General features: G+C 45.0%; 1 protein-coding gene across 2 annotated transcripts in view; it reads left to right on the forward strand.

Moving 5' to 3' along the window:
* ARFGAP3 (ADP ribosylation factor GTPase activating protein 3) overlaps positions 1 to 15,045 on the forward strand; it is a 71,214-nt gene that overhangs the window by 18,034 nt on the left and 38,135 nt on the right. For both annotated transcript variants that reach the window (XM_033233720.1, XM_033233721.1), the window contains exons 3-6: positions 643 to 715; positions 6,646 to 6,777; positions 7,816 to 7,899; positions 10,459 to 10,546. In XM_033233720.1, the coding sequence (XP_033089611.1) occupies positions 643 to 715; positions 6,646 to 6,777; positions 7,816 to 7,899; positions 10,459 to 10,546 (377 nt within the window). The remainder of the gene's footprint in view (positions 1 to 642; positions 716 to 6,645; positions 6,778 to 7,815; positions 7,900 to 10,458; positions 10,547 to 15,045) is intronic.

Here is a 15,045-nt window from a genome sequence, read left to right on the forward strand (position 1 = left end):
CAGTATAAAGATTCTAACATTGTTGCTTTACAGTCGACCCCTTGGTGAATGTACATTGTTGAAGCTGTACTCACTGCCTTGTTTCGGGTTTACTTGTTTTACAGTGGAGAGAAGTCGGGCATAAGGTGTGGCAGGGGCAGGAAGTGCTTGTAGCTTTCACTTCAGGAGCATGAAATCTTGTGTTTTCTCTCCCTGCCGGTCGTGATGTTGGGTAGGTCTCTTCTACCTTGTGATGAGAGAATGAGCATCCTCCAAGCTTCTGGTAGGGATCAAACTGGACAAGTAGATCACCGACATGAAAACATCCAAACAGTGCATCTGTTTCGAGTAGAGACGCATTAACAAATTTTAAATCATACCCAACCAAGGATAGGAGGCAAAGGGTTGGTGGTGTTCCAGCAGCCTGCTGACACTTACCATGTCCCCGTGCCCTGCATTCCAGGAAGGACGACAGGAGCCAGGGGTTGCTCGCACCAGCCATCATCCACTCTGGAGTCCTGGCATCCCAAAAGTGTGGGTCCTTGTTGACACAAACGTAGAATTCTTTAGAATCCTAAAAAGGAAACCTTGTTCTCAAAAGCTTGCTGATTTTGATCCTGGGGATAAAAAATATTAACGTTTAGTAATATTCTTTCCATTTAGATCTACAGAGTTGGATTCTAACTGGTCATGGTTTCAGTTGCGATGCATGCAAGTTGGAGGAAACGCTAATGCAGTAAGTTCATCTCAAACTCATCATTTTCCTTCTTGTTTAAATATTTGTTATGCTATAATAGTAAAGAAGCTCAGGCTAGGTGCAGTGGCTCATGCCTGTAATCTCAGCCATTTGGGAAGCTGAGGTGGAGGATCCCTGGAGCCCAGGAGTTCAAGACCACCCTGTGCAACATGGCAAGACCCTCTATTTATAAAAAACAGGCCGGGCGCGGTGGCTCAAGCCTGTAATCCTAGCACTTTGGGAGGCCGAGACGGGCGGATCACGAGGTCAGGAGATCGAGACCATCCTGACTAACACGGTGAAACCCGTCTCTACTAAAAACTACAAAAAACTAGCCGGCGAGGTGGCGGCGCCTGTAGTCCCAGCTACTCGGGAGGCTGAGGCAGGAGAATGGCGTGAACCCGGGAGGCGGAGCTTGCAGTGAGCTGAGATCCGGCCACAGCACTCCAGCCTGGGTGACAGCGCGAGACTCCGTCTCAAAAAAAAAAAAAAAAACAAACAGGTCGGGCGCAGTAGTTCACGCCTGTAACCCCAACACTTTGGGAGGCTGAGGTGGGCGGATCATTTGAGGTCAGGAGTTCGAGACGACCAGCCTGGCCAACGTGGAGGAACCCCGTCTCCACTAAAAAAAAAATTAGCCAGGCATGGTGGCGCACACCTGTAATCCCAGCTACTCGGGAGGCTGAGATGGGAGAATTGCATGAACCTGGGAGGCAGAGGTTGCAGTGAGCCGAGATCAGACCACTGCACTCCAGCCTGGGTGACAGAGCGAGACTCCACCCCAAAAAACAAACAAAAAGAGTTCAATACTTGCAAGTTTGGGAGGCCCTATGAGATGAAGCAGAGAGCCTGATGGGTTTTGGAGTTGGACAGACCCAGTTGACTTGTTTATTGAAAAATCTGTTAAACACCTAATAAAATGGAAACGTTGGCGACATGCTGGGGATACAGTGACAGACAAGACAAACAAGATCCCCACTGGGCACAGTGGCTCATGCTTGTCATCCTAGAACTTTGGGAGGGTGAGGCAGGCAGATCACCTTGAGCCCATGAATGTAAGACCGGCCTGGACAACATGGCAAAAGCCCGTTTCTACAAAAAATACAAAAATTAGGAAAGCATAGTGATGCATACCTGTAGTCCCAGCTACTCAGGAGGCTGAGGTGGGAGGATCTCTTAAGCCTGGGAGGTAGAGATTGCAGTGAGCTGAGATGGTGCCATTGTGCTCCAGCCTGGGTGATAGAGTGAGATCTTGTCTCAAAAGACTACACAAAAATAACCAAGATCCCCTCTTATAGACAGAGGCAGTCAGAGAGTGATCAAAGAAATATGTTCACAGGAAAATAACAGGCAGTGATAAGTGCTTTAAGAAAATTAAAACAGGAAGCGGCCGGGCGCAGTGGCTCAAGCCTGTAATCCCAGCACTTTGGGAGGCCGAGACGGGCGGATCACGAGGTCAGGAGATCGAGACCATCCTGGCTAACATGGTGAAACCCCGTCTCTACTAAAAAAATACAAAAAATTAGCCGGGCGAGGTGGCGGGTGCCTGTAGTCCCAGCTACTCGGGAGGCTGAGGCGAGAGAATGGCGTGAACCCGGGAGGCGGAGCTTGCAGCGAGCTGAGATCCGGCCACTGCACTCCAGCCTGGGCGACAGAGCGAGACTCCGTCTCAAAAAAAAAAAAAACAAAAACAACAACAACAACAAAAAAGAACAGGAAACAAGGGTACAGAGAAACTGGAGGCTTCTTTATGACAATAGTTTTTTAATAACTGGGGTGACTTTTGTGGTTAGGATGGAATGCTTGTATTTGAATTAATATTTAACTTCTTAACTATAAATTACAAAACCCATTCTTTTTTTTTGAGACGGAGTCTGGCTCTGTTGCCCAACCTGGAGTGCAGTGGCACTGTTTTGGCTCACTGCAACCTCCACCTCCCGGGTTCAAAAGATCCTCCTGCCTCAGCCTCCTGAGTAGCTGGACTATAGGCGCACATTACAACTCCTGGGTTTTTTGGTATTTTTAGGAGAGACAGGGTTTCATCATGTTGGCCAGGCTGGTCTTGAACTCCTGACCTCAAGTGATCCGCCTGCCTTGGCCTCCCAAAGTGCTGGAATTACAGGCGTGAGCCACCGCGCCTGGCCAAAAAACCCATTCTTCATGTCTTTAAATATAGCAAATATTGTGTGTTAATTTCTAAACACAAATATAACCGATTGTGTAAGTTCTGTGAAAAAATAACCTTAAAATATTAATTTATAATTTTAAAAGAACTGATTTCCTTAACCCCATTTACAAACCTAATTAAGGATTTTCAAACATTGTAAACTTTATTTACAAATTCAGTATATTTGATTATCTCAGACACTGAACTGGCAGCCTCACAAATCTAGCCAGCCAAATATTGCACAGCACTGGTAGCCTATTTATCAGGACAAAATGGTGTAGATTGAGTAAATGGAATTCCTTTAGGCGTTTCTTATATGCTAAAGAATAAGAAATCAAATTTGTATGCATTTCAAATAAAAATTATGACCAGGCATGGTGGCTCATGCCTGGAATCCAAACACTTTGGGAGGCTGAGGCAAGAGGATCACTTGAGCCTAGGAGTCTAAGACCAGCCTGGGCAATTTAGTGAGACCTCATCTGTACAAAAGACTTAAAAGTTAGCAAGGCATAGTGGAACCTGCCTATAGCCTCAGCTACTCAGGAGGCTGAGGTGGGAGGATCACTTGAGCCCAGGAGTTCCAGGCTGCAGTGAGCTGTGATTATGCCATTGCACTCCAGCCTGGGTGACAGAACAAGACCCTGTCTCAAAAAGAAAAAAAAAATTATATATATGTGTGTGTGTGTGTATCAAATAAAGTCAGAAGTCTATAATAGCAGTTTCAAAAATGCTAGTTTCTCAATCTTTTTTCTTTGTTGTCCCTAAGCATAAAAATCAGTTAATTAGATAATTTTCCATTTAAATTGGATCCAATGTTTCCCTAATGAGATAAATTAAATACTAAGGAATACAGTTTTGTCAGGTAGAGGTGATCTTTGGAAGGCCATAAACCATTGTAATAACTAAGATTTTTTTTTTCACTTTTCAAGAAACAATTTTTGCCCCTCTTAATTAAAAAGATATGCCTAGCCAGGCATGGTGGCTCACACCTGTAATCCCAGAACTTCGGGAGGCCGAGGCAGGAGGACCACTTGAGCTCATGAGTTCAATACCAGCCTGGACAACAAAGTCTACAAAAAAAAATTTTTAATTAGCCAGGCATAGTGGTGCATACCTGTAGTCCCAGCCACTTGGGAGTCTGAGGCAGAAGAATCACTTGAGTCCAGGAGGTTGATGCTACAGTGAACAGTGTTCACCGTGCCACTGCACTCCAGCCTAGGTAATTGAGCAAGACCATCTCAAAAAAAAAAAGAAAGAAAGAAAGAAAAAAGTATGCCTTAGATGTTTCAAGCTTATTTTTTGAGATAGAGTCTCACTCCTATTGCCTAGGCTGGAGTGCAGTGGCAAAATCATAGCTCACTGCAGCCTCAACTTCCTGGGCTCAGGTGATTCACTCAGCCTCCCAAGTAGCTGGGACTATAGGCAAGTACCACCAGGCACAGCAAGTTTTTTACATTTTTAGTAGAGACAGGGTTTTGCCATGTTTGCCAGTCTGGTCTTGAACTCCTAGGCTTAAGTGATCTGCCTACTTTGGCCACCCAAAATGCTGGCATTTACAGGCGTGAGCTGCCAGGCCTGGCCAGTGTTTCTTATTAATTTTTTATTAATTTTCTGGGTTTTTCTAGAGACGTGGTCTCACTTTGGTTCCCAGGCCGGTCTCAAATTCCTGGCCTCAAGCAATCCTCCTGCTTTGGCTTCCCGAGTGCTAGGGTTACAGGCATGTGCTACTGTGCCCAGCCTCAAGCATCTTTTTAGAAACTTTTGCCCATTATCATGATGTTCACAAACTTGTTCCTAAACTTAGCCCTGTTAGTTTGACTTACCTATTCTTATTTCTAAGCCTTCCCAAGGTTGCAGAGTCACCCTCCAAACTCCAGAAAGGAGCTTTTGCATCTCAAGCCAGCAGGGGTCAGGGGCCATGGGGAGGGAAGGCTCAGATGAGTGGTCATTCAGTTTACCCAGTGCAGCTCTAAGTTACGGGCTTGGAACCGTCCTTTTCTATTTGAATCCTAACCCCGTCCCTTGCTACCCATGTGATCTGGGGCACGTTGTTGAATCTCTCTGTGCTTCATTTTCCCTATCTGTAAAGTGCAGACAGGAGTAGTGACTGTCTGACAGTGTTGCTGTGAGGATTGAATGCGATGATGCCCATGAAGCACTCACGACAGGATCTGGAACATGTGGGTGACCAGTATCATTATCAGTTAAATTAGGTTCATCAAAGGATCACTTGTATAGGTTTTTAGAAGACCTGTTTTAATTAAGATATGAATTCTATAATTCATATCTGTACATGGATCCTCATGAAGTGGATAAAAGCAGTTTCTTTTAATTGTTTAAATACTTGTCTTAACGTCTTACTTATATTGTAGTCTCTGTTAATGACAGAATAGTGTTGAACGAGGTAAATGTTAATGTAGCTCCTCACTAATTTGTCAAAAAATCTGATTTACTGGAATCCATTTTGAGATCGATTGTGGACTGGGCATGGTGGCTCACACTTCTAATCCCAGCACTTTGGGAAGCCAAGGTGAGAGGACTGCTTGAATCCAGGAGTTGGAGGCTGCAGTGAGCCATGATCATGCCACACTACACTCCAGCCTGGGTAACAGAGTCAGACCATCTCAATAAACAAAGAAAAGGGCCAGGAGCGGTGGCTCACGCCTGTAATCCAGCACTTTGTGAGGCCAAGGCAAGTGGATTCTTTGAGCTCAGGAGTTCAAGACTAGCCTGGACAACATAGCAAGACCCCATCTCTACAAAAAATACAGAAATTAGCCAGGCGTGGTGGCACACACATGTAGTCCCAGCTACTTGGGAGACTGAGGTGGGATCGCTGGAGCCCAGGAGGTGGAGGTTGCAGTGAACCGAGATGGAGCCACTCCATTCCAGCCTGGGTAATAGAGCAAGACTCTTTCTCAAAAGAAAAAAGAAAAGAAAAGAAATGGATTGCTCATGAATTAAAAGTAGTCCTGAGAAGAAAGCTTCTCCCCAAATAAAGTTCACAATGACAGAGGTGGTTTAATGGACAAATGAGGACTAGTTATTTCATTTTGTAATGCAAGTCTCATAGCTAGTTTTTGTGTTTTTTTTTTTTTTTTTTTGAGACAGAGTCTCACTCTGTCGCCCAGGCTGGAGTGCTGTGGCCAGATCTCAGCTCACTGCAAGCTCCGCCTCCCGGGTTTACGCCATTCTCCTGCCTCAGCCTCCGGAGTAGCTGGGACTACAGACGCCCGCCACCTCGCCCGGCTAGTTTTTTGTATTTTTAGTAGAGATGGGGTTTCACTGTGTTAGCCAGGATGGTCTCGATCTCCTGACCTCGTGATCCGCCCGTCTCGGCCTCCCAAAGTGCTAGGATTACAGGCTTGAGCCACCGCGCCCGGCTCATGGCTAGTTTTTGGTTTGTTTTTTGTATGTTTGTTTGTTTGTTTGTTTTCTGAGACGGAGTCTTGCTCTGTTTCCCAGACTGGAGTGCAGTGGCACGATCTCAGCTCACTACAAGCTCCGCCTCCTGCGTTCACCATTCTCCTGCCTCAGCCTCCCAAGTAGCTGGGATTACAGGCATCTGCCACCATGCTTGGCTAATTTTTTGTATTTTTAGTAGAGGTGGGGTTTCACTGTGTTAGCCAGGATGGTCTTGATCTCCCAACCTCGTCATCCACCTGCCTTGGCCTCCCAAAGTACTGGGATTACAGGCGTAAGCCACCGCACCTGGCCATAACTAGTTTTACCAAAATATTAATCTGCATGCTTTTCTCCGTAGTCTTCCTTTTTTCATCAACATGGGTGTTCCACCAGTGACACCAATGCCAAGTATAACAGTCGCACTGCTCAGCTTTACAGGGAGAAAATCAAATCGCTTGCCTCTCAAGCAACACGGAAGCATGGCACTGATGTAAGTCACTGGAGGCTGGATTGTCTCCTTTAGATACATGTTCACTTAGTAGAAAAAGTGATTTTTATCCTGAATAGTAAAACTTTTCTACCTGAATTGTCTTACAGGGAATTAGTGTACAATAGATTCTTACTATTTGAAGTAGTTATGTTCTGTAAATTCATCATGAGTACTGGATTAACGAATACTAAAACATTGCTCCTAGGAGAAATACAGGATTAGGTTCCTATGAGCTCTGGTCTCATTTTTGTCAACTGATCAATACATAACCTTATTTAACATGTGTTTCTATTTAGAGACACCTTTTTAAATATATATTGATGGCTCATGAATGTTGAACTCACAGCCAAGGACTGTAACTCAGCCCTGAATGAAGCTTATTTAATGCCTGGATTTTCTCCGCATGAGGCACATCACAGCCTTCATGTGCTTCAGAACATTAGCTAGCCCTTCAGTACTGCACTTGAGAGTCATCTTAAAAAGTGATATCCTCAATAAAAAGCACGGAAATATGAAGAACGTAGCACGAAATAAGCTACAGAAAGGACATTTGATATGAGAACTGAAACAAGAAGGCAGAGTAGTGTGTCTTGTTTACCTCAGCTGAGAATGTGGTTCTCAGGCAACTCATTTTTTGCTGCACTATTCTCCAAATGACTGAAAACACCACGAGGACTGAGTATGGGTTAAAAGTAAATTTTAGCAAGTAGGTAAATTCATAAATATGGAATCCGTGAATAACGAGGATTATCGTTGGGAACCTGCATTTAGATATGAAGTCTTTGATCTTTCCTTTTCAGAAATGGTTTGTGTGTTTGAGGTACTTGACTTCCTCAAGGTTTGGAAGCAAAATTTACTGGATGATAGATTACTAAAGTGCACTCAGAGGTCCTCTGTAGGGATGTTACTGATTTTATAAGAATGGAAAGCACCAATCTTTAGGAAACAGGTCTCTATAAGGGAAATGAAGAGTATCAAATAAAATCCTTTACAGGCCGGATGAAATGCTCAGCCCTGTGTTTTGTGTTTTTGTTCTAGCTGTGGCTTGATAGTTGTGTGGTTCCACCTTTGTCTCCTCCACCAAAGGAGGAAGATTTTTTTGCCTCTCACGTTTCTCCTGAGGTATGTATTATGCTTCACCTCATTTTAAAGTATGCTTCCTCTGACAGTTAACAAAAGGTACATATTTAAAATGTTAGGATATAGGCTATGCTGTTGTAACAAGAAGTCCTGAAACATAACTACTGAAGAGAGAAATGACATTATCAACAATTCTAAGGTTAGGCTATCTGCCATTGACTGATGGACTTTGCTGTTCTCAACGTGTGGCTTCCATCTCAGGGTCTAAAGCAGCTGCTTCAGTTTAAGACTCTCCCAGCTTAAGAGAAGAGGACAAGCATCCTTGAGAGCTAATGCCCTATTCTTTTATTTCTTTCTTTATTTTTGGGGGGACCGAATCTGGCTCTGTTGCCCGAGCTGGAGTGGAGTGGCATGATCTCAGCTCATTACAGCCTCCGCCCCCTGAGTAAGCAATTCTTCAGCCTCAGCCTCCCGAGTAGCTGGAACTACAGGTGTGCACCAACACACCCAGGTAACTTTTTTTTTGAGATGGAGTTTTGCTCTTGTCGCCTAGGCTGGAGTGCAATGGTGTGATCTTGGCTCACTGCAATCTCCACCTCCTGGGTTCAAGCAATTCTTTTGCCTCAGCCTCCCGAGTTGCTGGGACTACAGGTGTGTGCCACCACGCCCGGCTAATGTTTGTATTTATAGTAGAGATGAGGTTTCACTATATTGGCCAGGCTGGTTTCGAATTCCTGACCTCAGGTGATCCACCCACCTTGGCCACCCAAAGTTCTGGGATTATAGGTGTGAGCCACCTTACCCTGCCACAAATGCCCTATTGTTTTACAGAAAAAGTCTAGAGGTACCTCCCATCCCTTCTGCTTAATGTCCTGTGAGCTGGAATTTAGTTGCATGTCTTATCTAGCTGCCAGGGAGAACTGAGAGTTTATTACTAATACTGTGTCACAGTTCAGTTCAGAGCTCTGAAACTGACAAAAATGAAGACATTTTTAATAGGGGTTTCATTCTCAGTGCCCCAGTTTTGCTGTTTACATAGTATATATCTCAAAGCTGTTGCATGAGTTAATAGTACTGGTAAAAGTACTTAGTACCTGGCACAAAGTAAGCCTTCAATAAGGGCTCTAAATACACACTCCTCATCCTTCTGACCTGATAGCAACAGTGACAGCAATCCGTAGTACTCTGTGGCCTCTCCTCAGATCACTTAGATCTAGGGAAAGTAAAGCCTAAAAAGCCACAATATTTACTATTTGGCTCTTTCTTTTCTTTCTTTTTTTTTTTTTTGACGGAGTTTTTGCTCTTGCTGCCCAGGCTGGAGTGCAGTGGCACGATCTCAGCTCACTGCAACCTCTGCCTCCCGGGTTCAAGAGATTCTCCTGCCTCAGCCTCCCGAGTAGCTGGGATTATAGGCATGCACCACCACACCTGGCTAATTTTGTGTTTTTAGTAGAGATGGGGTTTCGCCATGTTGGTCAGGCTTGTCTCGAACTCCTGACCTCAGGTGATCCACCAGCTTTGGCCTCCTAAACTGCTGGGATTATAGGCATGAGCCACCGTGCCCGGCCTACTATTTAGCCCTTTAAGGTAACATGTTCCTACCTCTGTCTTGGAGCATCATATGTTCTGCCAGCTACCCTAGCTTCGCCCAGTCCCATTGGGTAAGGAGCACGATTTGGTGAACTCTTGCTCAATCTATTCTTTAATTTTCTTTCTTTCTTTTTTTTTTATTTTGAGATGGAGTCTTGCTCTGTCGTCTAGGCTGGAGTGCACTGGCACAATCTCGGCTCACTGCAACCTCTGCCTGCCAGGTTCAGGTGATTCTCCCGCCTCAGCCTCCCCACACCACCACACCCGGCTAATTTTTTTGTAATTTTAGTGGAGACACGGTTTCACCATATTGACCGGTCTGGTCTCGAACTCCTGACCTCAGATGATCTGCCTGCCTCAGCCTCCCAAAGTGCTGGGATTACAGATGTGAGCCACTGTGCCCAGCTTATTCTTTAATTTTCAATTTAAGACTATGTAAAGTCATACAAGTTGTTAAACCTTGTTTTGTTGTTGTTGTTGTTGTTGTTTTTGCTATTATAATTTGCACATACTTATTAGCATTGTCACAGTCAGTAGTTACCCAAAAAGGTTATCAAGAAAGAGGAGAACAGGCCAGGCATGGTGGCTCATGCTGTAATCTCAGCAGTTTGGGAAGCCAAGGTGGGAGGATAGCTTGAGCCCAGGAGTTTGAGATGAGCCTGGGCAACATAGACCCCTTCTCTACAAAAAATTTAAACTTTAGCTGGATGTGGTGGCACATGCCTGCAGTCTCAGCTACTCAGGAGGCTGAGGTGGAAGCATCACTTGAGCCTTGGAGGTGAAGGATACAGTGAGCCATGATTGTGCTTCTGCACTCCAGCCTGGGCAACAGAGCAAGACCCCATCTCTATACAAAAAGAAAGCAAGAAAAAAATAGATATGCCTTCCTTTCCATTAACAGGGACTCAAAATGTGGCTGTTTAAATTGTTAGGTTTTTCCTGTGCTTTGATTTGTTTTTTATGGCTGTTTTCTTGCTTTGTCTGCTAATGACTTTTCTCACTTTGTTTCAGTTGAGTGACACAGCATGGGCATCAGCAATAGCAGAGCCATCTTCTTTAACATCAAGGCCTGTGGAAACCACTTTGGAAAATAATGAAGGTGGAGTCCTTGTAACTGTCATGTAATACTATTCTATGGTTCAGTGGCATGCTATGAAACTATTAAAAATTGGCCGGGCGCCATGGCTCAAGCCTGTAATCCCAGCACTTTGGGAGGCCGAGACGGGCGGATCAGGAGGTCAGGAGATCAAGACCATCCTGGCTAACACGGTGAAACCCCGTCTCTATTAAAAAATTTAAAAAACTAGCCGGGCAAGGTGGCAGGCGCCTGTAGTCCCAGCTACTAGGGAGGCTGAGGCAGGAGAATGGCGTAAACCCGGAAGGCGGAGCTTGCAGTGAGCTGAGATCCGGCCACTGCACTCCAGCCTGGGCGACAGAGCCAGACTCTGTCTCAAAAAAAAAAAAAAAATTAAGATGGGCCAGGCACAGTGGCTCATGCCTGTAATTCCAGCACTTCATGAGGCTGAGGTGGAAGGATCACCTGAGCCCAGGAATCGGAGACCAGCATGGGCAACATAGTCCCCATCTCTACCAAAAAAAAAAAAAAAAAACACCTGAAACCTAAATAAATTAAAATGTAGATCCTTCTGTCCTTTTTTTTTTTTTTTTTGAGACAAAGTCTTGCTCTGTCGCCCGGGCTGGAGTGCAATGGCACAATCTCGGCTCACTGCAACCTCCGCCTCCTGGGTTCAAGCAATTCTCCTGCCTCAGCGTCCCTAGAAGCTGGGATTACAGACGTGCACCCCACGCCTGGTTAATTTTTGAAACATGGTTTCACCATGTTGGTCATGCTGGTCTCGAACTCCTGACCTCAGGTGATCCACCCGCCTTGGCCTTCTAAAGTATCGGGGTTACAGGCGTGAGCCACCACTCCTGATCGACCCCTCTGTCTTAACAGGAAGAAATATTCGTAATAGACTATAAAGTGGGGGAACAATATTACTGAACATGGAATATAATAATCATTGTTGTAAAAAAAGAAAAACATACCAAAAACATACTGGAAAGCACACAGCAAATTGTTAAATAGGGAATGAAGTTACTGAGGATGTTTAGTTCTTGCTTGATACAGTGTTGAAGTATCTGAACTTTTTTTTTTTTTTTTTTTTTGAGACGGAGTCTCGCTCTGTCGCCCAGGCTGGAGTGCAGTGGCGCGATCTCGGCTCACTGCAAGCTCCGCCTCCCGGGTTCCCGCCATTCTCCTGCCTCAGCCTCCCGAGTAGCTGGGACTACAGGCTCCCGCCATCTCGCCCGGCTAGTTTTTTTTTTTTTTTTGTATTTTTTAGTAGAGACGGGGTTTCACCGTGTAGACCAGGATGGTCTCGATCTCCTGACCTCATGATCCACCCGTCTCGGCCTCCCAAAGTGCTGGGATTACAGGCTTGAGCCACCGCGCCCGGCCTGTATCTGAACTTTTATAATCGGTTACTTTTATAATCAAAAACAAAATTTCAATTTTAAAACTTACAAAAATAGTTGATACATAATGATTCACATTTAGTGACTTTCTTATAGGATTACATTTATTGTAAATATATCAGTTGCTTACATATTACAAATCACTTGTGGCATGAGTAATCAGCTCTCTTTTAAAAGTGTATCCTTTGTTAGGCCAGAATGTTAGTGTAAATTTTTTTTTTTTTTTTTTTTTTTTTTGAGGCGGAGTCTCGCTCTGTCGCCCGGACTGGAGTGCAGTGGCCGGCTCTCAGCTCACTGCAAGCTCCGCCTCCCGGGTTTACACCATTCTCCTGCCTCAGCCTCCCGAGTAGCTGAGACTACAGGCACCCGCCACCTCACCCGGCTAGTTTTTGTATTTTTAGTAGAGACGGAGTTTCACCGTGTTAGCCAGGATGGTCTCGATCTCCTGACCTCGTGATCCGCCCGTCTCGGCCTCCCAAAGTGCTGGGATTACAGGCTTGAGCCACCGCGCCCGGCCGTTAGTGTAAATTAACAACAAACATGTAACTTTGGACAACTAAACAGTGAGCTCATGGGTTTTGATACCATAAGAAGTGCTGGCTTGTATAAACTGAGCCTTGACCAACTCTAAGTATCATAGCATAACAGGAAAGACAAAGCAGTCACCAACCACGGATTGGGTGATAGTATTGAGAAAATTTCTGGCAAGGATTTTGCTGGAGGGTGGGAGAGTAAGTGGTATTTATCAAGAAAGTAGTCCTAGGAGAGAGAGACACTCAGCTCTATCCCAGAGTGGAGTCATGTTGTAAAGAAAAGGAGTCGCATAGCCAGGCATGGTTGTGCATGCCTGTGATTCCAGCTACTAGGGAGAGTGAGGCGAGCAAATCTCTTAAGCCTATGAGTTTGAGGTTGCAGTGAGCTTTGATTGCACCACTGCACTCTCCAGCCTGGGTGACAGAAAGAGACCCTGACTCTAAAAAAAAAAAATAAGAGAAAAGGAGTCACTTCCTTTGTATTGAGTTATAGGTATAAGGGTGGGAATGTCTGAGATTTCCATCAAACAATAGACTGCTCGTTTTTCATTTTACTGGTGTAGGAGTAGGCATATCAGTGAATCGGGATAAGAACATTTCATATCCTAGGTAACAGTGGGTTATTTGATTAATGGAATTTGGACTAGTGTCTGGCATTTTAGAAACAAATAATAAAACAAAGTAGAATTCCTTCTTTACTCTTTTTTTTTTTTGAGACGGAGTCTTGCTCTGTCACCCAGGCTGGAGTGCAGTGGCCGGATCTCAGCTCACTGCAAGCTCCGCCTCCCGGGTTTACGCCATTCTCCTGCCTCAGCCTCCCGAGTAGCTGGGACTACAGGCACCCGCCACCACGCCCGGCTAGTTTTTTGTATTTTTTAGTAGAGACGGGGTTTCACTGTGTTAGCCAGGATGGTCTCGATCTCCTGACCTCGTGATCCGCCCGTCTTGGCCTCCCAAAGTGCTGGGATTACAGGCTTGAGCCACCACGCCCGGCCTCCTTCTTTACTCTTTACACACCAGGCTAAATTCAGGTAGTTCAAAGATTTACTTGAAAATATGATTATCCTAGAAGAAAACCTGGGTAAAGCTTTTTTTATTATCCTGAATTGGGGAATCCCTTCTATGCATATTCAAATCTCATAAAAGGAAAAGGTTAATAAATCTGATGACATAAAAATGTAACATTTCTGTTCTGAAAAAGTACTTTAAAGTGAAGACAAATGATAAACATTTGCAATTCATGTGTAGACAAAAGCGGCTTGTTTCCTTACTATGCAAAGAACTCTGATGTGGTGATTTTGTGGATGATTTGCACCCTGTCATTTTTTTCACATTCTTTTTTTAGGCATATGACCAAAGATGCCTGCAAAGAAGACATTTATATACCTCCGACTGGGGTTTAGTTTTTTGATTTCTTAGCCTTACACTACACTGAAGCCGCAGTGGCCCTTGGGTGTTCCTCTGCCTGTGTTTGCTTTCTGTTTTGCTTTTGGCATGGGCTCCCTCTTTATTGGGATTCAGCTTTAAGACCAGCTGGCGAGCACTCCCAGTCACAACTGCATTTGTGCATTTTTTCTTCCTCATAGCATAGCAAACACCAGTTCTGGAAATTACTGCATCTGTTAGTTTGCATGCCCACTGTGTGTCCCCTCTGCTGAGCTGTGAGCTCCTCCAGAGAGAGATTCTTTTTTAAGATGAGAGATCTACCTGAGCCATTGATTGATTTACCGTTATCAGAGAGAAGAGAAGAAAGAATTCCCACAATCTCCTAACAAACAGGAACAGTGACTTACATATCTTTTGTGAAAGTACAAATGATAATTTAATTATTTTTATTATTATAATTTATTAGCATAAAAGGGCTTTGAGGCCAGGCACAGTGGCTATCACCTGTAATCCCAACACTGGATGGCTGAGGTGGGTGGATCACTTGAGGCCAGGGGTTCAAGGCCAGCCTGGCCAACATTGCAGAACCCTATCTCTACTAAAAATACAAAAATTAGCCAGGCATGGTGGTGCATACCTGTAATCCCAGCTACTCGGGAGGCTGAGGCAGGAGAATTCCTTGAACCTGGGAGGCAGAGGTTGCAGTGTGCCGAGTTGGTGCCACTACACTCCAGCCTGGGCAACAGAGCAGGACTCTGAAAAAAAAAAAAAAAGGCCAAGAACTTTGAGATTGAGGGTTAGCCCCAGGAGATACATGTAATCTCTGAAGTCTGGATGTCTCAGTTTTTTTTTTTTTTTTTTTTTGAGACAGAGTCTTGCTCTGTCGCCCAGGCTGGAGTGCAGTGGCGCGATCTCGGCTCACTGCAAGCTCCGCCTCCTGGGTTCACGCCATTCTCCTGCCTCAGCCTCCTGAGTAGCTGGGACTACAGGCGCCCGCCACCGCGCCCGGCTAATTTTTTGTATTTTTAGTAGAGACGGGGTTTCACCATGGTCTCGATCTCCTGACCTTGTGATCCGCCCATCTCGGCCTCCCAAAGTGCTGGGATTACAGGCGTGAGCCACCGCGCCCGGCCTCAGTTTTGTTTTAACAGAAACCCCAGTAACTAACACAGAACAAGATGTTGCCCAGGCTGGAGTGCAA

The sequence above is a fragment of the Trachypithecus francoisi genome, unplaced genomic scaffold (genome assembly GCF_009764315.1).
Source record: "Trachypithecus francoisi isolate TF-2019V2 unplaced genomic scaffold, Tfra_2.0 Lachesis_group14, whole genome shotgun sequence".
In the NCBI taxonomy this organism is placed as follows: domain Eukaryota; kingdom Metazoa; phylum Chordata; class Mammalia; order Primates; family Cercopithecidae; genus Trachypithecus; species Trachypithecus francoisi.